The sequence below is a fragment of the Acipenser ruthenus genome, chromosome 44 (assembly GCF_902713425.1).
Source record: "Acipenser ruthenus chromosome 44, fAciRut3.2 maternal haplotype, whole genome shotgun sequence".
Lineage (NCBI taxonomy): Eukaryota > Metazoa > Chordata > Actinopteri > Acipenseriformes > Acipenseridae > Acipenser > Acipenser ruthenus.
Genome location: NC_081232.1, coordinates 6921616 through 6944868, shown reverse-complemented (window position 1 = coordinate 6944868; position 23253 = coordinate 6921616). Strand labels below are relative to the sequence as shown.

Below are 23253 nucleotides of genomic sequence, written 5' to 3'. Positions count from 1 at the left end.
TTATAAAGACATTTCAGAGGGCTGGATCGCATCAATATCAGGGTCTAGTGCTGTATATTACAAAGACATTTCAGAGGGCTGGATCTCATCAATATCAGGGTCTAGTGCTGTATATTATAAAGACATTTCAGAGGGCTGGATCGCATCAATATCAGGGTCTAGTGCTGTATATTATAAAGACATTGATCAGAAAATAAAAACAATTACATTACAACAGAGACATCATACAATAGAAACAATTAAAAATTCTTTATTTACAAAAAAAAAATAACAAAACAGTAACACAACAAGTTTACTTTTAATAGTTGATTATACATATTCGTATACAGATATATACACACAGAGAGATAAAGATAGATAGATTTAAAGAACAGAAAAGCAAGTCCCAGTTTGACATGCTTCAGAAGTTCTCTGCTCAGTCGCTCTCTGCGTCGTCGCTAATGATTCCCCTCAGGTTCTCCCAGTCCGTCACCTTTCTCTTCCCCCCGGCGCCGTGGTTCCCGCTCTCCTGGCCCGACCCCGATTCTGACTCTGACTGCACGCACTTCCTGTAGTCCTGTCTAGGGGGCGACAGCGAGGCTCGGGGGGACATGAAGGGGTCCCACACTGCCGCAGCCTTCCTCCGGGGGCGCCCTGGAAACAAACAGATCAGGAGGTGAATTTGTGCCGGATTGCACAGATCCCAGACCCGCTAGCTTTTTGTCTGACAGAAAAGGATGAAACAGTTTATAAGTGATGAACTGAATGAAAAAAAACAAAACGTATTTGTTGTTGCAAAAAATAACTCTATGGGTAAACTGCAACGAACATTCAGAGTTAGTACTAGCTGTTACGATACTTTCCTGAGGATCACCCCCAGCTGCGGATTAAGTTAGTTCCAGTTGAAAAGAACAAACGAGTTGTGGATCATCTGATCTTCAGGTTTGGTGCACAGCAGAGGATCAAGACTATCTCCAAACCTCAAGTGCGGAGCGCGTCACAAACTCATTGATTCCATTTCGTTATAGTTCTAAGGATGTATGTGAATAAGCATATTTTATATGCAATAAATAAATATATAAAAAAAAACCACATATATACACTGCTGTGTAAGTTTTAGAAATTTTGCACATTTGGGGGGGTGGGGGGTGTTACACTACCCTAGAATCAACCTGCTTTAATACTTGATATGTATTTTTTGTATACAACTGTCTGCTAAGAAATAAAATAATACTACTGCTACTACGACTACCATAGAATCAACCAGCGCCACGAGGACGTCACGTCACGTATACATTTTAAATTAAAAAAAAAAGCTTCTTTTCCATTTTTTTTTTACACTTCACACCCCCCCAGTTGTGAACCGCTGTGTAAATGTGATGGATTCGCTACTACACTTCATATCAGCTGCTCATGTATAGTTTGAGTTGTTGCGATCACAAGTCTTTGAAGATTCAGATCAATGTGAATTAAAGATTGCTAAATGACAAGCATGGTTTCTTCTCATCCAAGCTAAGCTGTATTAATAACAGTCAAAGTTGTTATAATCGTGGAAAACACTAGTGGAGGCTTTGAGTAAATTGTTGATGCTCATAACATCGATATATATTGTAACTCCTGAATGTGTCAAAGCCTTTTGCACAGCAGTGTTTATAAAACATGAAGATACATTTTAATCAGCTTAATACACAGGGCTATCAAACTGTGGGGTTGCAAATGATTTGATAGATTCAACTTGTTTTGAGTTACTGCCTGAGACAGTTTCTTTGAATTACTATAGTGGGTGATTACGTTTCATTTACAATATAGAAATACTGGAGTCGCATGTCATTATGAAAAGTGGAGATGTATTAAACTCTTTCGAAATGCCTCTCCTTCCCTTTCTTCTGGTCGAGGTCCAATCATGACCGTGTCGACATTCTCAGGGTTCGGTTGGTATCTCCCTGGGGAAGGCACAGGGGGCTCATCCCAGTCGATCGACACATTGTGAGTACAGGAACCACACATGCCACCATTATTTGGCTTGCTCTCATGGACATGGTACGCAAACCACACAAGAGACAAGCAAAACGCTGCGTTAAACGTTCTCTCAATACACGTGCTTGCCTTCAACAGGATGCCCTCCCCTCCTGTGTTCAGTTCTGGTCACCTCGCTACAAAAAGGATATTGCTGCTCTAGAAAGAGTGCAAAGAAGAGCAACCAGAATTATCCAGGGTTTAAAAGGCATGTCGTATGCAGACAGGCTAAAAGAATTGAATCTATTCAGTCCTGAGCAAAGAAGACTACGCGGCGATCTGATTCAAGCATTCAGGATCCTGAAAGGTATAGACAATGTCGACCCAGGGGACTTTTTCAACCTGAAAAAAGAAACAAGGACCAGGGGTCACAAATGGAGATTAGATAAAGGGGCATTCAGAACAGAAATGAGGATGCACTTTTTTACACAGAGAATTGTGAGGGTCTGGAACCAACTTCCCAGTAATGTTGTTGAAGCTGACACCCTGGGATCCTTCAAGAAGCTGCCTGATGAGATTCTGGGATCAATAAGCTACTAACAACCAAACGAGCAAGATGGGCTGAATGACCTCCTCTCGTTTGTAAACTTTCTTATGTTCTCATGAGTATTTTTTTCATAACATGCTTAGTGTTTCACAAGGACTGCCATCAACCTGTCTAGTTATACTGTTTTAATTTATGTACACTATTCACTTTTATTCCCTGAGGGACAGGCTGTAATTTGGCAGTCAAATACAACAACGATAAAATGTGCTTACATCCTAAAAGAAAATCTATTAACAGAGTTGTTCTACAGTTATTATTTTTTATTATTAATTAGTTATAGTTAATTTTAGTTAGTAATTATTTTTGGTTAGTTAACTGTTTTACTTTTAGTTTTTTATTACAGTTAACAAATATGACGATGCTCGAGTAAGAACTAAAAAACCTGCACTTAAAGAAATGGTTCAATAAAAGGCTACTTAAAACAAGTTGACATGTTTGTGACAGAGCACTAGTTTTGCAATTTATTTTTAAGGAAAACTTTACTCTCCAGTGTGACAGTGGTTCGGTGACGTTTTCCTTCTGTCAAGTCTGCACAAATGAAGAATATTTTTTTGTTATTATTTATCATTTGACTTTTTAGATAGTTACTATTGACAAATTTGATTTATTTTCATTAATTCACGTTTTAGTTATAGTTAACACAAAAGACTTAAAAGTGATGGTTTAAAATGTAGATTACTAGCTATCATTACCGTCAACATTGTGATCACACAGGTCTAGTTTAGGACACACAGGACTAATAAGCACATTTTTAAATGCAATTTCGGAGTGGCAATCAATTTCTCCTCTGGTAATGGGATCTCCAGATGGTATATTTTCGGGACAGATCCACCACCTTCAGCACCGTGAATGCTGGCGAATCCTGTCAAAAAATATCAATAATATCATCCCAGTAAAGTGAGATTTTTTGGTGGTGGCCCCCCACAAGCTGTAGGATGTTTCTAGTGGCTGCAATCCTTTTGAGCCCTGGCAAACACACCTTTCATTACAGCTCTGTGCTTCATCACTGCTGCTTACATTACAGCTCTGTGCTTCATCACTGCTGCTTACATTACAGCTCTGTGCTTCATCACTGCTGCTTACATTACAGCTCTGTGCTTCATCACTGCTGCTTACATTACAGCTCTGTGCTTCATCACTGCTTTACATTACAGCTCTGTGCTTCAACACTGCTGCTTACATTACAGCTCTGTGCTTCAACACTGCTGCTTACATTACAGCTCTGTGCTTCAACACTGCTTTACATTACAGCTCTGTGCTTCATCACTGCTTTACATTACAGCTCTGTGCTTCATCACTGCTTTACATTACAGCTCTGTGCTTCATCACTGCTGCTTACATTACAGCTCTGTGCTACATCACTGCTTTACATTACAGCTCTGTGCTTCAACACTGCTGCTTACATTACAGCTCTGTGCTTCATCACTGCTCCTTACATTACAGCTCTGTGCTTCAACACTGCTGCTTACATTACAGCTCTGTGCTTCAACACTGCTGCGTACATTACAGCTCTGTGCTTCATCACTGCTGCTTACATTACAGCTCTGTGCTTCAACACTGCTGCGTACATTACAGCTCTGTGCTTCAACACTGCTGCTTACATTACAGCTCTGTGCTTCATCACTGCTGCGTACATTACAGCTCTGTGCTTCAACACTGCTCCTTACATTACAGCTCTGTGCTTCATCACTGCTGCGTACATTACAGCTCTGTGCTTCATCACTGCTGCGTACATTACAGCTCTGTGCTTCAACACTGCTGCGTACATTACAGCTCTGTGCTTCATCACTGCTGCGTACATTACAGCTCTGTGCTTCATCACTGCTGCTTACATTACAGCTCTGTGCTTCATCACTGCTGCGTACATTACAGCTCTGTGCTTCAACACTGCTGCGTACATTACAGCTCTGTGCTTCATCACTGCTGCGTACATTACAGCTCTGTGCTTCAACACTGCTGCTTACATTACAGCTCTGTGCTTCATCACTGCTGCGTACATTACAGCTCTGTGCTTCAACACTGCTGCGTACATTACAGCTCTGTGCTTCATCACTGCTGCGTACATTACAGCTCTGTGCTTCATCACTGCTGCTTACATTACAGCTCTGTGCTTCATCACTGCTGCGTACATTACAGCTCTGTGCTTCATCACTGCTGCGTACATTACAGCTCTGTGCTTCATCACTGCTGCGTACATTACAGCTCTGTGCTTCAACACTGCTGCTTACATTACAGCTCTGTGCTTCATCACTGCTGCGTACATTACAGCTCTGTGCTTCAACACTGCTGCTTACATTACAGCTCTGTGCTTCATCACTGCTGCGTACATTACAGCTCTGTGCTTCATCACTGCTTACATTACAGCTCTGTGCTTCATCACTGCTGCGTACATTACAGCTCTGTGCTTCATCACTGCTGCTTACATTACAGCTCTGTGCTTCATCACTGCTGCGTACATTACAGCTCTGTGCTTCATCACTGCTGCGTACATTACAGCTCTGTGCTTCATCACTGCTGCGTACATTACAGCTCTGTGCTTCAACACTGCTGCTTACATTACAGCTCTGTGCTTCATCACTGCTGCGTACATTACAGCTCTGTGCTTCATCACTGCTGCGTACATTACAGCTCTGTGCTTCAACACTGCTGCTTACATTACAGCTCTGTGCTTCATCACTGCTGCGTACATTACAGCTCTGTGCTTCATCACTGCTTACATTACAGCTCTGTGCTTCATCACTGCTGCGTACATTACAGCTCTGTGCTTCATCACTGCTGCCTACATTACAGCTCTGTGCTTCATCACTGCTGCGTACATTACAGCTCTGTGCTTCATCACTGCTTTACATTACAGCTCTGTGCTTCATCACTGCTGCTTACATTACAGCTCTGTGCTTCATCACTGCTTTACATTACAGCTCTGTGCTTCATCACTGCTTTACATTACAGCTCTGTGCTTCATCACTGCTGCTTACATTACAGCTCTGTGCTTCATCACTGCTGCGTACATTACAGCTCTGTGCTTCATCACTGCTGCGTACATTACAGCTCTGTGCTTCAACACTGCTGCTTACATTACAGCTCTGTGCTTCATCACTGCTGCGTACATTACAGCTCTGTGCTTCATCACTGCTGCGTACATTACAGCTCTGTGCTTCATCACTGCTGCGTACATTACAGCTCTGTGCTTCATCACTGCTGCTTACATTACAGCTCTGTGCTTCAACACTGCTGCGTACATTACAGCTCTGTGCTTCAACACTGCTGCTTACATTACAGCTCTGTGCTTCATCACTGCTGCGTACATTACAGCTCTGTGCTTCATCACTGCTCCTTACATTACAGCTCTGTGCTTCATCACTGCTGCTTACATTACAGCTCTGTGCTTCAACACTGCTGCTTACATTACAGCTCTGTGCTTCAACACTGCTGCTTACATTACAGCTCTGTGCTTCATCACTGCTGCGTACATTACAGCTCTGTGCTTCAACACTGCTGCTTACATTACAGCTCTGTGCTTCAACACTGCTGCTTACATTACAGCTCTGTGCTTCATCACTGCTCCTTACATTACAGCTCTGTGCTTCATCACTGCTGCTTACATTACAGCTCTGTGCTTCAACACTGCTGCTTACATTACAGCTCTGTGCTTCAACACTGCTGCTTACATTACAGCTCTGTGCTTCATCACTGCTGCGTACATTACAGCTCTGTGCTTCAACACTGCTGCTTACATTACAGCTCTGTGCTTCATCACTGCTGCTTACATTACAGCTCTGTGCTTCAACACTGCTGCGTACATTACAGCTCTGTGCTTCAACACTGCTGCTTACATTACAGCTCTGTGCTTCATCACTGCTGCGTACATTACAGCTCTGTGCTTCATCACTGCTCCTTACATTACAGCTCTGTGCTTCATCACTGCTGCTTACATTACAGCTCTGTGCTTCAACACTGCTGCTTACATTACAGCTCTGTGCTTCAACACTGCTGCTTACATTACAGCTCTGTGCTTCATCACTGCTTTACATTACAGCTCTGTGCTTCAACACTGCTGCTTACATTACAGCTCTGTGCTTCAACACTGCTGCGTACATTACAGCTCTGTGCTTCATCACTGCTGCTTACATTACAGCTCTGTGCTTCAACACTGCTGCTTACATTACAGCTCTGTGCTTCAACACTGCTGCTTACATTACAGCTCTGTGCTTCATCACTGCTGCGTACATTACAGCTCTGTGCTTCAACACTGCTGCTTACATTACAGCTCTGTGCTTCATCACTGCTGCTTACATTACAGCTCTGTGCTTCAACACTGCTGCTTACATTACAGCTCTGTGCTTCATCACTGCTGCGTACATTACAGCTCTGTGCTTCATCACTGCTGCGTACATTACAGCTCTGTGCTTCATCACTGCTGCGTACATTACAGCTCTGTGCTTCATCACTGCTCCTTACATTACAGCTCTGTGCTTCATCACTGCTGCGTACATTACAGCTCTGTGCTTCAACACTGCTGCTTACATTACAGCTCTGTGCTTCATCACTGCTGCTTACATTACAGCTCTGTGCTTCATCACTGCTGCTTACATTACAGCTCTGTGCTTCAACACTGCTGCTTACATTACAGCTCTGTGCTTCATCACTGCTGCTTACATTACAGCTCTGTGCTTCATCACTGCTGCTTACATTACAGCTCTGTGCTTCATCACTGCTGCGTACATTACAGCTCTGTGCTACATCACTGCTTTACATTACAGCTCTGTGCTTCATCACTGCTGCTTACATTACAGCTCTGTGCTTCATCACTGCTGCGTACATTACAGCTCATATTAATGTACTTTTTACCCCACACTTCTTGCTTTTTTTGTGTTAGCTATCGAGCTACAGCGTTTATTTTAAATTGCTAAAAACAGCTGAGGGGATTATTCGAAGTGCTATGGTTTTCGAAGGTGCAGTTTTTTATCGCGTTTTTTTGGGAGGTGTATTTTGAAGTTTATTTCTGCGGATACAACTGGATCAGGGTGGCGAACAAGTCCTAGAACTTGTAACGGAAAGCTGTTGGGCTTGCAGATCAGAACAGTGTTTGACTAGGAGAGGACTCGCACCAGCATCACTACATACTGCTGTGTACCGATTCTTTATTCTTTTTGGGTTTGTGACAGAAATGCAATGATTCTTGGTAGTAAGTCTCCCTCCCGACCTGGTGAGAGTGCTAAGCAGCGAGAACAGAGTACCTTGGACAGGTTGACCCAACAGTTCTTTCCCAGGGTTCAAGGGAAATCTGCCAGCTAGAAAGGGGGCGGAACTCTGGTGCATTAACTCATCGACCCGGAAGGGAATACATGTGGCAGCCGCGGACTGGAGGGGCGGCTGCACTCGTTTACCAAGGGGTCATGAGTGACGGCATAAGAGGGGACGGAGAATCTCAATCTGTTCCTTCGCTTTGGTTTGTGAGACTGAACCTGAAAGGACCCGTGAGAGAACCAGTGATAGAAAGTATTGTGAGTATTTGTTTGTTTGTCATTATTAGACGGCTAACATGTTCCAGAGCTGTCGCCAAGGGCCAGCACCAAACCTATAACAACACTGCACTGCTGTCACTGATAAATCTGTGTCACCCACCACGAGCACTACTGCACGCACCCAGGACTGGGGACCGTGTGTGTATATATTATTATTTGTTTATTTAGCAGACGCCTTTATCCAAGGCGACTTACAGAGACTAGGGTGTGTGAACTATGCATCAGCTGCAGAGTCACTTACAACTACGTCTCACCCGAAAGACGGAGCACAAGGAGGTTAAGTGACTTGCTCAGGGTCACACAATGAGTCAGTGGTTGAGGTGGGATTTGAACCGGGGACCTCCTGGTTACAAGCCCTTTGCTTAAACCACTGGACCACACAGCTCCTTGTATAGTATATTGCATTCTTCTAAATACATTTTATTAGTTGTGTGTAGTCTCTCATTATACAGGTTAGATGCTGCTGTGTGCAGTCTCTTATACAGCAGGTTAGACGCTGCTGTGTGCAGTCTCTCATTATACAGGTTAGGCACTGCTGTGTGCAGTCTCTTATTATACAGGTTAGACTCTGCTGTGTGCAGTCTCTTATTATACAGGTTAGACTCTGCTGTGTGCAGTCTCTTATTATACAGGTTAGACTCTGCTGTGTGCAGTCTCTTATTATACAGGGTAGACTCTGCTGTGTGCAGTCTCTTATTATACAGGTTAGACGCTGCTGTGTGCAGTCTCTTATTATACAGGTTAGACTCTGCTGTGTGCAGTCTCTTATTATACAGGTTAGACTCTGCTGTGTGCAGTCTCTCATTGTACAGGTTAGACACTGCTGTGTGCAGTCTCTTATTATACAGGTTAGACTCTGCTGTGTGCAGTCTCTTATTATACAGGTTAGACTCTGCTGTGTGCAGTCTCTTATTATACAGGTTAGACTCTGCTGTGTGCAGTCTCTTATTATACAGGTTAGACTCTGCTGTGTGCAGTCTCTTATTATACAGGTTAGACTCTGCTGTGTGCAGTCTCTTATTATACAGGTTAGACTCTGCTGTGTGCAGTCTCCTATTATACAGGTTAGACTCTGCTGTGTGCAGTCTCTTATTATACAGGTTAGACTCTGCTGTGTGCAGTCTCTTATTATACAGGTTAGACTCTGCTGTGTGCAGTCTCTTATTATACAGGTTAGACGGTGCTGTGTGCAGTCTCTTATTATACAGGTTAGACTCTGCTGTGTGCAGTCTCTTATTATACAGGTTAGACTCTGCTGTGTGCAGTCTCTTATACAGGTTAGACGCTGCTGTGTGCAGTCTCTTATTATACAGGTTAGACTCTGCTGTGTGCAGTCTCTTATTATACAGGTTAGACTCTGCTGTGTGCAGTCTCTTATTATACAGGTTAGACTCTGCTGTGTGCAGTCTCTTATTATACAGGTTAGACTCTGCTGTGTGCAGTCTCTTATACAGGTTAGACGCTGCTGTGTGCAGTCTCTTATTATACAGGTTAGACTCTGCTGTGTGCAGTCTCTTATTATACAGGTTAGACTCTGCTGTGTGCAGTCTCTTATTATACAGGTTAGACGCTGCTGTGTGCAGTCTCTTATTATACAGGTTAGACTCTGCTGTGTGCAGTCTCTTATTATACAGGTTAGACTCTGCTGTGTGCAGTCTCTTATTATACAGGTTAGACTCTGCTGTGTGCAGTCTCTTATTATACAGGTTAGACTCTGCTGTGTGCAGTCTCTTATACAGGTTAGACGCTGCTGTGTGCAGTCTCTTACACAGAAAAGTGAAGAGGAAAAGAACATACTGTTTTGGTTCTCGTTTATTACATTCCACATAACAGAAAGTCTCAACAAAATATATATGATATATACAGTCTATATAAAAATCACTACACAGCATTTCCAGTAAGTTGGAAACTGTTTAAGCGAGGCATTTCAGAATGATGCGCTTGCCTTTTTTCTGTCCCATGAGATTCTGGCTCGCTCTAAAGCAGCACAATGCGTTTTTGTCCCAGGTTGCTTTCCATAGAAATCACAATGCACGGGCGCGCATAACCTGGTTTGTTTACTTTTTGCTGTCTAAAACTTTTAAATAGAGGCTCCAGAGCTGCTGCGTCGATTCTGTGTTTGTTTTTTTATATATTAATCTCACACGTCACACTGAGCTCTTTTCCATTTTCCATTTTTTGAAACTGTTGCGCAAATTCTGGTAAGACGATAAATAAGTGCCAGGTATTTTTGTAGTTCCTAGCGAATACGAACATCTCATTTCTGTATCTGAATACATGTCAAAAAATATTCGTTCGAATATTCGGATATTATTCCCAGCACTTAAAAACATTTCAAACAGAATACTTTTACGGTAGGCATGCATCTTGCTGTTACAAACAAGCATTAAATTAGGGTTTTTACATTTAATATTTAAATCTTATTCATATGAACGTGCTTTCCTCACACCAGAAATAGAATATTAACGTCAGACATATTATTATTATTACTATTATTATTGTTATTATTATTATTTAGGGGTGCATCGATAATCGGTAGCCTATCGGCATGGCACCGATAAAAAAACACAATCGGCTTTCGGCAGTTTTTTGTTAATTTAGCCGATAATGTACACCGATATTCATGCTTGAATTTCTTCCAGCACAGAATGTAATGTTTGGTCAGGCGCGTTTACTAATGACACAAGAACACCGAGACATTCATTTTCCCAGCGCTGCGGAACGTGCGATCAAAATGCAGTAAATAAGCTCCCGTCTTCGGTCGGCTGTGGAATATCCTGGACTCGAACCAGCGACGTCCAGACTATAGGGCGCATCCTGCACTCCACGTGGAGCGCCTTTACTGGATGCGCCACTCGGGAGCCCCTTAAATATTATTCTGATGCTTAGAGTTTAGAGTACGTGTACCTATAGTAGTTACCAAACTAACATTCACCCTAAGTAATGCTTTGTAGTTGGTCTCAGGCTGACAAAACTGTAATAAATACAGGGGTATTTATTAGTATTAACCAGGCAAATTATTGTTCAAATGCAGCTTCGATGCGTGGTTAGTTACAGCACTGCCTCTGCGATGTCTCTGCTCCGGCTCTCTCTTTTCCGTAGCTCACTTGATCAAATCCTTGAACGTAAACAGTTTCGCTGAAAAGCACTTTTTTAAAACCAAGACTACAATCTCCCTAACTTCCAAGGAGCTGTGGGCTCTCTAAACGTGAAGTGGGAATTACATTTTGTAGTTCTTGTTTATCTTGCTCTGTTTGTTTATCTTAATCTGCATTGCTTGCGGGTGTGTATTAGGCAGCATTTTTAAGCTGCACTTGATTACTGTGCCGTCTTGTTTAGTAACAAGTTCAAATTTTGTACCCGGATATTTTCATGACGTTTTTGTTCTTGATTAAGTGAACAATTTAAGCTGGGCTGCATTTTTAAGCAGTGTATTCTTAAAATAAGAATGTAACAAACGTTGTTGTGGTTGACATTGCGTAGGCTAATTTTTTTTTCTGCTGTACAGTATAGGTGGAAGTTATAATACACAATGTTTGACAGCAAAATGTCATGTTATGTAGTAGTTTACCTGCACTGTCTAATATTATCGGCATCGGTCAATATGGGTAGATAACCATCGGCTATCGGTATCAGCCAAGAAAATATTATCGGTGCACCCCTAATATTATTATTATTTAGCAGATGCCTTTATCCAAGGCGACTTACAGAGACTAGGGTGTGTGAACTATGCATCAGCTGCAGAGTCACTTACAACTACGTCTCACCCGAAAGACGGAGCACAAGGAGGTGAAGTGACTTGCTCAGGGTCACACACACACACACACACACACACAGCGAGCCAGTGAGTGAGGCGGGATTTGAACCCGGGACCTCCTGGTTACAAGCCCTTTTCTTTAACCACGGACCACACAGTCTCCTAACGTAGTTAAGCCAGGCTAAACTGTTGGTTGGTGCAACAGCCATAATTAAAATATTTAAGTCAGGTGTAATAACATCTGACAGGGTTTAACCCTTTGCAGTCCATTTATTCAGACTGCAAAGGGTTAAACCCTGTCAGACGTTATTACACCTGACTTAAATATTTTTATATTTAGGCGCGTCAGGTCCAATTTATTTTCACACGCGCAGTTAATTTTAAATGCGCTGTTTAAAAGTATTTTTTTTCACAGTCAAACTGGTTTAAAATGCCCTGCATATCAATAAAGCACTCACTAGGCATCTCCAGCCCCGCCCCACCCTTTCGTTCGCTATCGCTTTCACATATGCTAAGAAATAAATATTAATAGTCGTACATACCGATCAATCATCTCCTGATCACTCGTTTTATCACCAAACTGCTCAATAATGCAATCCAAGTCATTATTTTATTACTATAACATCTCAAAAAAGCTCTGCAAATGTCCATGATAGTCTCTGTGCGCTGATTCAATAACAGACAGCTTGTTTCCTTATGACCGCCCATATGTAATTCCAGGGGCATGTATGACTAATCATGAGATACGCCTTTTTATTTATTTATTTTTTTTATTTATCGGCTTGTCTCGGCTCCTGTCGCTCCCACTCGGCCATTGAATGGTTTTCTCGGCTTTTTCCGGAGAAAAAACGACTAGAAACCTGTTTTTTGCGTTTTTTTGATGATGTCGGACAGGCTCCGACATTGGACCTGATAGGAATAATTGCAATGTTGGACCAGGTCCGACATAGGACCGCAAAGGGTTAAGACCGACTTTTAAGGACTGTGTTTTTAAGCCTCTATCTCAGTGTTTAAAGCTCTGGGTGTGTTTTTAAGCCTCTATCTCAGTGTTTAAAGCTCTGGGTGTGTTTTTAAGTCTCTGTCTCTGTGTTTAAAGCTCAGGGTGTGTTTCTAAGCCTCTGTCTCTGTGTTTAAAGCTCAGGGTGTGTTTTTAAGCCTCTATCTCAGTGTTTAAAGCTCAGGGTGTGTTTCTAAGCCTCTGTCTCTGTGTTTAAAGCTCTGGGTGTGTTTTTAAGCCTCTATCTCAGTGTTTAAAGCTCTGGGTGTGTTTTTAAGCCTCTATCTCAGTGTTTAAAGCTCTGGGTGTGTTTTTAAGCCTCTGTCTCTGTGTTTAAAGCTCTGGGTGTGTTTTTAAGCCTCTGTCTCAGTGTTTAAAGCTCTGGGTGTGTTTTTAAGCCTCTGTCTCAGTGTTTAAAGCTCTGGGTGTGTTTTTAAGCCTCTGTCTCAGTGTTTAAAGCTCTGGGTGTGTTTTTAAGCCTCTATCTCAGTGTTTAAAGCTCTGTGTGTGTTTTTAAGCCTCTGTCTCAGTGTTTAAAGCTCAGGGTGTGTTTTTAAGCCTCTGTCTCAGTGTTTAAAGCTCAGGGTGTGTTTTTAAGCCTCTATCTCAGTGTTTAAAGCTCAGGGTGTGTTTTTAAGCCTCTGTCTCAGTGTTTAAAGCTCTGTGTGTGTTTTTAAGCCTCTGTCTCAGTGTTTAAAGCTCAGGGTGTGTTTTTAAGCCTCTATCTCAGTGTTTAAAGCTCAGGGTGTGTTTTTAAGCCTCTGTCTCTGTGTTTAAAGCTCTGGGCGTGTTTTTAAGCCTCTGTCTCAGTGTTTAAAGCTCAGGGTGTGTTTTTAAGCCTCTGTCTCAGTGTTTAAAGCTCTGGGTGTGTTTCTTACCCGTTGCTTCGATGATGTTGCTCAGGTCCAGCGATGCCAGCTCTGCTTTCTCCTCGCGTTTCAGTTTCGCTCTCTTGCACTTTTCAAGACTTGGTTTCCCTGAACAGAGGAGGGAAAAAAAGAAGCAAATCAATTGCTGAAGCTGACACCCTGGGATCCTCCAAGAAGCTGCTTGATGAGATTCTGGGATCAATAAGCTACTAACAACCAAACGAGCAAGATGGGCTGAATGGCCTCCTCTCGTTTGTAAACTTCCTTATGTTCTTAATTAAAATCAATCAATCAGGGTTCGGAGTCGATTCCCAATTCCAATTCCAATTTCAACACATCATTGATCAAAATTGCAACTAGCAACATTCTGACAAAATGAGCTTCTCACAGCGGCGACACATGACTTAAATTGAAGCCGCTGTTTGTCAGTCAATTAAATGGGCTTCGAATGAAGTTAAGCACATAAGAACATAAGAAAGTTTACAAGCGAGAGGAGGCCATTCGGCCCATCTTGCTCGTTTGTAGCTTATCCAAGGCGACTTACAGAGACTAGGGTGTGTGAACTATGCATCAGCTGCAGAGTCACTTACAATTACATCTCACCCGAAAGACGGAGCACAAGGAGGTGAAGTAACTTGCTCAGGGTCACACAATGAGTCAGTGGCTAAGGTGGGATTTGAACCGGGGACCTCCAGGTTACAAGCCCTTTTCTTTAACCGCTGGACCACACAGCCTCCTCATTACTGGGGAGTTGGTTCCAGATCCTCACAATTCTCTGTGTAAAAAAATGCCTCCTATTTTCTGTTCTGAATGCCCCTTTATCTAATCTCCATTTGTGACCCCTGGTCCTGGTTTCTTTTTTCAGGTCAAAAAAGTCGCCTGGGTCGACATTGTCTATACCTTTTAGGATTTTGAATGCTTGAATCAGATCACCACGTAGTCTTCTTTGTTCAAGACTGAATAGATTCAATTATTTTAGCCTGTCTGCATACGACACTTACACAGAGACAGAAACACACACGCACACACACAAACACTGATCAAGCCAGAAACAGCCAGAGACAGACACGCGGCACAGAAACCAGGACCAGAGGACACACAGTGTGGAGATTAAGAGGAGACAGAGGAAAGGAGACGTCTTCACACAGAGTGGTGAGGGGGTGGAATGGGTTACCTAGTCCTGCTGTCGATTCTGAATCACTGGGATCCATGCGGATGAGATGTTAAATCAGTGTCCTACTGTAAGTGACTCTGCAAAGTTCATTAAGACCCGACTTGACAAAGTTCTGAGATCAATCAGCTGCTCTGAACCGGACGAGCTCTGATGGGCTGAACGGCCTCCTCTCCATCGGGAATGTTTGTGTGTTCTATATTCTAATCATATACAGTCAGAGACAGACAGACAGAGGCACAAAGTACAGTCACTCAGACACACACACACAGACCCCCTCTCTCACCCTGCACCCCCAGCTCCTCCAGCTCCCTCCTCAGCACCTGGATCCTCTCCTTGTTTGACCTGCGCCCCTCAAACAGCCGCTTGTAGTTGCGGTGCGCCCCGCAAGCCGTCACGTAGCGCTTGAGCCTGCGGATCGAGGGGTGCTCCTCTCCAGCCTGGGGGGACCCCGACTTCTACAGAGAGGGAGGGAGAGACAGAGGCAGAGAGAGAGAGAGAGACACAGACACACAGAGAGAAACAGTGTTTTAAAACAAACAGTGGAGGTACTTATAGGCTTTTGATGCTTTTTGAAATCTATTATTATTATTATTATTATTATTATTATTATTATTATTATTATTTATTTATTTATTTATTTCTTAGCAGACGCCCTTATCCAGGGCGACTTACAATTGTTACAACATATCACATTATACAGATATCACATTATTTTTACATACAATTACCCATTTATACAGTTGGGTTTTTACTGGAGCAATCTAGGTAAAGTATCTTGCTCAAGGGTACAACAGCAGTGTCCCCCAATGGGGACTGAACCCACAACCCTCCGGTCAAGAGTCCAGAGCCCTAACCACTACTCCACACTGCTGCCCTATTAAGGTGTTTATGATGTAATTTACTACATAGTTAAAAGCAATTTAAACCTTCAGGCACCGTGGGTCTTTATCCATTATTTTTATATATATATATATATATATATATATATATATATATATATATATATATATATATATATATATATATATATATATATTTATTTATTTATTTGACTGGCAGTGTCCAGTGCACAGTGCTGCCCACCTTTCTCCTGCCCTCTCTGGGTTTCTTCTCTCCCGTCTCTCTCCGGCTCTTGACTGGTTTGGAGTTCTTGACAGGCTTCAGTTCGTCCTCGTCCAGCGAAGGGAGAGAGGAGTCGCTGCAGCTCCCCTCCTCGTTCTCCTTCTCTTTCGCCGTTATTTCAGTTTCCGCCTCGCTGTCAGATTCATCTTCCTCCTCCTCCTCTTCGCTCCCTCTGTCTTTTCTTTTCTTCTGTTCCTCTCCCTCGCTCTCAGATCCCTCGCTCTCTGCTTCCTTTCTTCTCTGCTTTGGTTTCGTTTCCTTTTCGCTTTCTGATTCGGTCTCCGACCCTTCCTCCTCCTCCTCCTCCTCGCTTTCTTTCTCTGTTTTCTGCTTCCGTTTCATTCCCTTCTTTTTCTTATCTCCCTCTGCTTTCTTTTTTATCTGCTGCTTTTTCATTCCCTTCTTTTTTGCAGTTACGGAATCACTCTCTGACCCCTCCTCCTCCTCCTCCTCCTCCTCGCTCTCCCTCTTTCCCCTCTGCTGTTTCGTTCCTTTCTTCTCTGGCTTCTCGCTTTCACTCTCCACCTTTCTCGCCCTTGCCTTCTTTCTTTTCACCCCCAGCTCTTCCTCGTTCTTTCTCTCCTCAATCTTTCTTTTCCTTGGCTGCTGTTTCCTTCCCTTTTTGCTCTCAGCTTCGCTCTCTTCAGATTCAGACTCGTTTATTATTTTTCTCATTCCTTTATTTCTCAGCTTGCTCTTTCCTTTCTTTTCTCCCTCACTCTCTCCCTCCTCCTCCTCTGTTGTCCTCCTTTCCCTCTGCTGTTTCATTCCCGTCTTTTCTTTTCTCTCAGGCTCCGTCTCGCTCTCTTCTCCAGACTCCTCTCTCTCCACCTCGTCCCCTCTCTGTTTCGTTCCTTTCTTTTTCTCTGGCTGGCTCTCTCCCTCCTTCCTCTCTTCTATCTCCACCTTTTCTTCCTCCTCCTCCTCATCTCCTCCCTCGCTCTCTCCTTTCCCAGGCCTCTCAATCCCAGAATCAGGTGAGTCTAGAAATGTAAAATTAACAAGCGTTCATTTTCCCCCATCCCTTTATCTTTCTGTGATGTTTGTAATCATCCGAGTGCAAGTTATTATTATTGCAGTCACTCAAATACTGCATTGCACTGAGTTCAGCGCTGGTTTGGGTCCAATTCCAACTCCCTTTAATGAATTCAAATTCCAATTCCAAATCCTTTAACAGAATTGGAATTGATTGAAAGGGAATGGGAATTGGGAATGGATTTTTTTTTTTTTTTTTTTTTTTTAATTTAGTCGTCGCCAATTATTTTTACCCCGGTTTTCACCCCAATTTAGCATGCCCAATTATTATCTGTATCCCCGGCTCACCGCTCGCAACCCCCCCACCGACTCAGGAAACGGAGGCTGAAACACGCGTCCTCCGAAACGTGCTCCTTCCAAGCCGTCATTTTTCGCACTGCAGATCCACAGCAATGCTACCAGACCTATAGTGCCGGAGGACAACACAGATCTGGCGGCTCCGCTGCAGAGCCACAGGCGCCCTATCGGCCACAGGGGTCGCTGATGCACGGTGAGCCGTGGATTCCCCTGCCGACCTAAGCCCTCCCTACCCGGGCAGCGCTCAGCCAATTGTGCGCCGCCCCCTAGGAACTCTCGGTCACGGTCAGCTGTGACATAGCCTGGATTCGAACCAGCGATCTCCAGGCTATAGGGCACATCCTGCGAGGAGCGCCTTTACTGGATGCGCCACTCGGGAGCCCCTGGGAATGGATTTTTAAAACAGAATTGGAATTGACATTTTAGAGACATTCATAATTGTTGTGAAAATTCAACTGCTTTCATTTGAAGACAATTTAATTGACAAACAAACAAACAAACAAACAAACAAACAAACAGCAGCTTCAATTGAAGTCATTTGTTGCCACTGTGCTGAGAAGCTAATTTGAATAGAATCCTTCTTGTTGCAATTTTGATCAATACTGTGATGGGACTGATTCAGTGGGAATGGGATTGATTCAGCAGGAATGGGATTGATTCAGTGGGAAAGGGATTGATTCAGCGGGAATGGATCAAGGAGGCTGTGTGGTCCAGTGGTTAATGGGCTTGTAACCAGGAGGTCCCCGGTTCAAATCCCACCTCAGCCACTGACTCATTGTGTGACCCTGAGCAAGTCACTTCACCTCCTTGTGCTCCGTCTTTCGGGTGAGACGTAATTGTAAGTGACTCTGCAGCTGATGCATAGTTCACACACCCTAGTCTCTGTAAGTCACCTTGGATAAAGGCGTCTGCTAAATAAACAAATAATAATAATAATAATGGGAATTGATTCAGTGGGAAAGGGAATTGATTCAGTGGGAATCCTGGTTCAGTCCTAGCTGCCTGCCATAGACTGATATTGCATTGGTTAGTCACATGTGTCTAAGTCCACTAGATGGCGTTGCATTACCTCTATAAAGACAGATTGGCTGAACAGTATCTTTGATTGTAAAAATGTTGACTACAACTAACAAAGACATTTTAACAAAAACAGAGAAAATGGATTAACTTAAAGTAGCAGGTTCCCCAAAAAATAGCGTTACACGTCCCCACATGTTGCTACAACTGTTTAAATAAAGTACCTGTCATTTCTCTTAACATCCTGACAACTTTTTACACTTATAACTTTAAAGTCTGTTTCAAAGCTCTTTTCAAAACGCCCGCTCTAGTGCACTGGGGTTCTAGATCTGTCCTCTAAATCACTGCAGGAAGAGCGATTTAAAAACCAAAAAAAAAACCCCCAAAAAACAAACATAACATGTGCTCTGGATCGTTATCGTTGTGCTAACTGTTTGACAATGTGGGCAATAATCCTGACACTATCAGTGCACTAGAGCGGACATTGTGAAAAGAGTTTTAACCCTTTAAGGACCGGGATCGTATTAACACGATCATACTGAAGTGGGCTTGTAGGACCACGATCGTGTAAACACGATAAAAAAGCACTTTGTTTTGATTCCTTTCAGGGCCACCATACTTTGCAGTACAGGCTCGAAACACATATTGCATAGGGGAGAGACGGACGTTCACTTCCTGATAGTTTTTTATTGTGTGATGTCACCGAGAGGGGCATTTAGTGTCGAATGGGCGGAGACAAAAGCAGAAACTAAAACATCACAGGAACTTGTAGAGCCAATAAAAAAAAAATTATAAAAAACACTGAAAATCTGATGTATTTGACTTATAATTATATTAGAACAATTATTCTGTCATGTGTTTTAATACATGTTTTTATAACATTTATAAGTATCAAGAAACGCATGGATAGAAGCATATACTATTTCATGAACTAAACGTATGAGGTGTGTTTTTTCCCCTTATTACTGATAATAATAGAATTAATAACTTATTTTGATAAAATAAATCGAGAGTAGCGTCCATTATTGCTTTTAAAGACTGAGAATAAATGTGTATGATGTCACTGCAACCACATGTGAATCAATGTCTTGTAATCTGCCCAAACATCAATATTTTCCAACAAAACTTTTAGGGAGTTTTGTAAGGTCCCTCTGGTCATAGAATAACGTGTTTTTGTATATGCATCTCTAAGCAGAATACATAATACAAAATATTTTACTTTAATCAAACAATCAAAAAAAAAAAACTGTGTTGAAAAAACAAGTGAAAAGTTTGTATGGTTTCTTAAGAGCTTTACAATGTTCCCCATAGTGTTCTGAAAAAAAGGACACAATTTCTAAGATGCTACTGTAGAAAACAGATTTTTAGTGAATTTTTTATAGGAAGAGAGTCAACTACAGCCAAAAAATGCCTGGTCCTAGGTGAGCATCCCACTGAAAAATGCCTGGTCCTGAAAGGGTTAAAGTTTTAAGTGTAAAAAGTTGTCAGGATGTTAACAATGAAAAGAGAAATGACAGGTATGTTATTTAAACAGTTGTAGCAGCACGTGGGGACGGGTAACGCTAGATTTTTCAGAAACCTGTTACTTAGTCTTTAGCCAGACTGCATTATGAACACACATTAGAAGTCTTGACTCAATAAATGAGATAGGGTTCTTTATTTATTTATTGTCCTATATGTTTTTTTTGGCACATTTCAATACTGTTCAGCTGGCGTCTCCAATCGTGGACCTGCAGAGCCATTGACTCTTCTGGTTTTCATTTCAATCAAGATCTCGGTTACTTAATTGCAGCAATTATTGGTTTAATTAAAATGTGTTTCAGATCTGTAGCCATTAATGATGTAAAGACACCTTGAAAACCTGCAGGATTGGGGCTCTCCAGGACCAGGGTTGGAGACTCCTGCTGGACAGGGACAGCAAGAAGGAGAGGCGGATAACGGAATTTCTCGCAAATCGCAGTTTTCACTTCCACAGATTCACCGTATTCTGCAGCTACATCGTCATCCTAATGATCAGAAACAGACCGTTGAAGTGCCCTGGAATATAGAACTCAGCTGTTCGCTTCTAGTTCTGTTACAGCAACGAAGGTTTGGTCTCCTTCAAAAAATAGGAGTTGATTAAAGACTTGATTCGGGGCTTTGAAAATGGGGCCCAATAAGAAGCCTTGTGATGTTTTTGTTTGACAGTTTCTACAGATTTTACTGACAAAAAACGCTCTATATATTACATTGGAAGTGCTTAACCCATACACTGTTAGACATCATTATGTTTACTTGATTTCCACTATTAATGCAAACCAATAAACACACAGAACTACTCTGCAGAGTTTTTTCTGCATATTTTCCTGCAGATTTGGACTGCCTCAAGCAATAGGACTCCTATTGCACAGCAGTTTCACCCATTCCACAAATGGGACAGGTGACTCCTAACTTAAAATGATGCAACTATCAACGGTAAGCCCCCAACCTGGTTCGATCTTCATATCCAGTCTCGTCGTCTTGTTCCTCCTTCTCCCTCCTCCTCCTTCTCCCCCCTCCTCGCTGGACTCCCTCTTGCACTTGGTTTTGGGGACCCCCTCCTGCCCTGGAGGGATCCCCCCATTCTGGTAACCCCTCACTTTAAATATGAGGGGCTCATCATCACTCGAATCGGCATCGCTGGCCTGTAGAGGAAATAAATCAAACGTAAAGCAGACAGTCAGTGTTTTTAATCAACCCCAACACATCACTGATCAAAACTGCAGTCGTCAGCATGCTGTTAAAATGAGCTTCTCACAGCAGCGGCAGCGCAAGGACTTCCAAGGAAGCCGCTGTTTGTCAGTCAGTTCAATCAGCTTCAGATGAATGCAGCTGAATCGTCACGACAGTTTAATATGACGGCTCTAAAATATCAATCCCTTCGAAGGAATTGGAGAATTGATTTTAAAAAACAGGAATCAACTCTGATAACGATGCTTTCTTTACATGATCCAGTGCCTGCGGCCATGGCCCACCCACTATAAAGCAGGTAAATTAAAAAAAAAACGCTGTAAAAAAATATACGGTCCCTGGCCGTGACGTCTCCGTTCAGCCCCCTTCAGAAACCCCCTCTGTATCGTTGTGATGCAGAACCCCTGTGGTTAAAAGACTACAGCTCCCATCATCCCGCAACACTGCCATAGATATGGAGGCACGCTGGGAACTGCAGTTCTAGCTAGGGCTGTACAGAGTCGCTGTGTATCCATGACTCGTGATATAATCAGGGACAGTGATAGTAAGCAGACTATAAGCGGGTTTGACCTTGTGTAGTGCATGATTAAGCCCCACCCCCAGTCCCGCCCTCTCACCTGCATGTTTAGCAGCTCCTCCTAAACTATTTGCTTGAGCCGCTGTCTGTCTTCCTTACTCAGCCAATGTGACGGAGCTACCTTTAGTGAGTGACTTAACTGGAGAGGAAGAGAAAGAGAGGGCAGCAGATTAAGAACATAAGAACATAAGAACGTTTACAAACGAGAGGAGGCCATTCAGCCCATCTTGCTCGTTTGGTTGTTAGTAGCTTATTGATCCCAGAATCTCATCAAGCAGTTTCTTGAAGGATCCCAGGGTGTCAGCTTCAACAACATTACTGGGGAGTTGGTTCCAGACCCTCACAATTCTCTGTGTAAAAAAGTGCCTCCTATTTTCTGTTCTGAATGCCCCTTTATCTAATCTCCATTTGTGACCCCTGGTCCATGTTTCTTTTTTCAGGTCAAAGAAGTCCCCTGGGTCGACACTGTCTATACCTTTTAGGATTTTGAATGTTTGAATCAGATCAAATTCTTTTAGCCTGTCTGCATACGACATGCCTTTTAAACCCGGGATAATTCTGGTTGCTCTTCTTTGCACTCTTTCTAGAGCAGCAATATCCTTTTTGTAACGAGGTGACCAGAACTGAACACAATATTCTAGGTGAGGTCTTACTAATGCATTGTAAAGTTTTAACATTACTTCCCTTGATTTAAATTCAACACTTCTCACAATATATCCAAGCATCTTCTTGGCCTTTTTTATAGCTTCCCCACAGATTAATACAGGGATGGAAATAAGACTCCCATTGCATAGCGGTTTGACTCACTAGGAGTTTAATAATAATCAGACACACCTGAGCTTGTTACCTAGACACACTGGGGCTGATCAAGCTGGTAGGAAAACCTGGAATGGCTGACACTGCTGTGCAATAGGAGTTTGATTTCACTCCCAGTAATGGATCTGTGCTTGAATTTACAATGAAGACACTGAGAAAGACTTCTAGTGGAAACGTTTGCCATTGAATTTACACTGAAGACACTGAGACTTCTAGTGGAAACGTTTGCCATTGAATTTACACACTGAAGACACGTTTGTCATTTAATTTACACTGAAGACACTGCATTGCAAAGTCTTTATTAATACATTAAAACAATATCTTATATTGCTAGTTACAGTAAGCAGTTTTAAAATTAAAGGTCATCGCATCGTGCTGTATAATGTAACATGATATTATTAACTATTATAACCGCGTTATATAAGCAAGTTAAAAACTAAACGCGGCAGTGGCCCTGGCACATTCCATAAATGTTCAATACAAGTCTTCTGGTATATCTGACAGGATTATTTCATTTCATTTTCAATCAAACCTGGTTAAACTGAACTGCGACACCACCACGTCATAAACATGTTATTAAACAGGAACGCTCCGCACCAGTACGTGCTAATGTCATAGTCGCAATGCTAAATTACCCGCTCGAATCACAGCTTCATATCTGTGATGTTATTAATAATAAACTCACACTTCCGATCCCCGCACACTAACCTTTCCGCTCCACTCTGAAAGAACTTGGCGGGAGAGGAGACGTGCGCGCCTCCGACTGCACCCGCGCCACTCTCTCGCAAGGTGCGCGCACGTCCTTCCTCCGGTCAG

The 23253-nt window shown here is 42.6% G+C and overlaps 1 protein-coding gene across 4 annotated transcripts; it reads right to left on the bottom strand.

Annotated features, from left to right (window-relative positions):
* Positions 1–234: 234 nt before the first annotated feature.
* On the bottom strand, positions 235–23253 carry LOC117399018 (ABC transporter F family member 4-like). Of its 4 annotated transcripts, none has more exons than XM_059012498.1 (7): positions 23146–23253; positions 21662–21760; positions 20803–20998; positions 15948–16969; positions 15148–15319; positions 13700–13798; positions 235–633 (listed from the first exon to the last, which is right to left on the bottom strand). In XM_059012498.1, the coding sequence occupies exons 2-7, from the start codon at positions 21665–21667 to the stop codon at positions 416–418; spliced, it is 1713 nt and encodes a 570-aa protein (XP_058868481.1). In that variant the 5' UTR covers positions 21668–21760; positions 23146–23253; the 3' UTR covers positions 235–415. The 4 variants fall into 4 exon arrangements, with proteins under 4 accessions (XP_058868481.1, XP_058868480.1, XP_058868479.1 ...); XM_059012497.1 differs by having other exon boundaries at positions 23123–23212; XM_059012496.1 differs by having other exon boundaries at positions 23073–23170.

Excerpts from the sequence above, each read along its gene's own strand:
- LOC117399018 (XM_059012498.1), bottom strand. Across the intron at positions 13,799-15,147 it reads GGAGGAGCTGGGGGTGCAGG|GGAAACCAAGTCTTGAAAAG; the intron begins GTGAGAGAGGGG and ends TCCTCTGTTCAG. Across the intron at positions 634-13,699 it reads CAACATCATCGAAGCAACGG|GGCGCCCCCGGAGGAAGGCT; the intron begins GTAAGAAACACA and ends GTTTGTTTCCAG.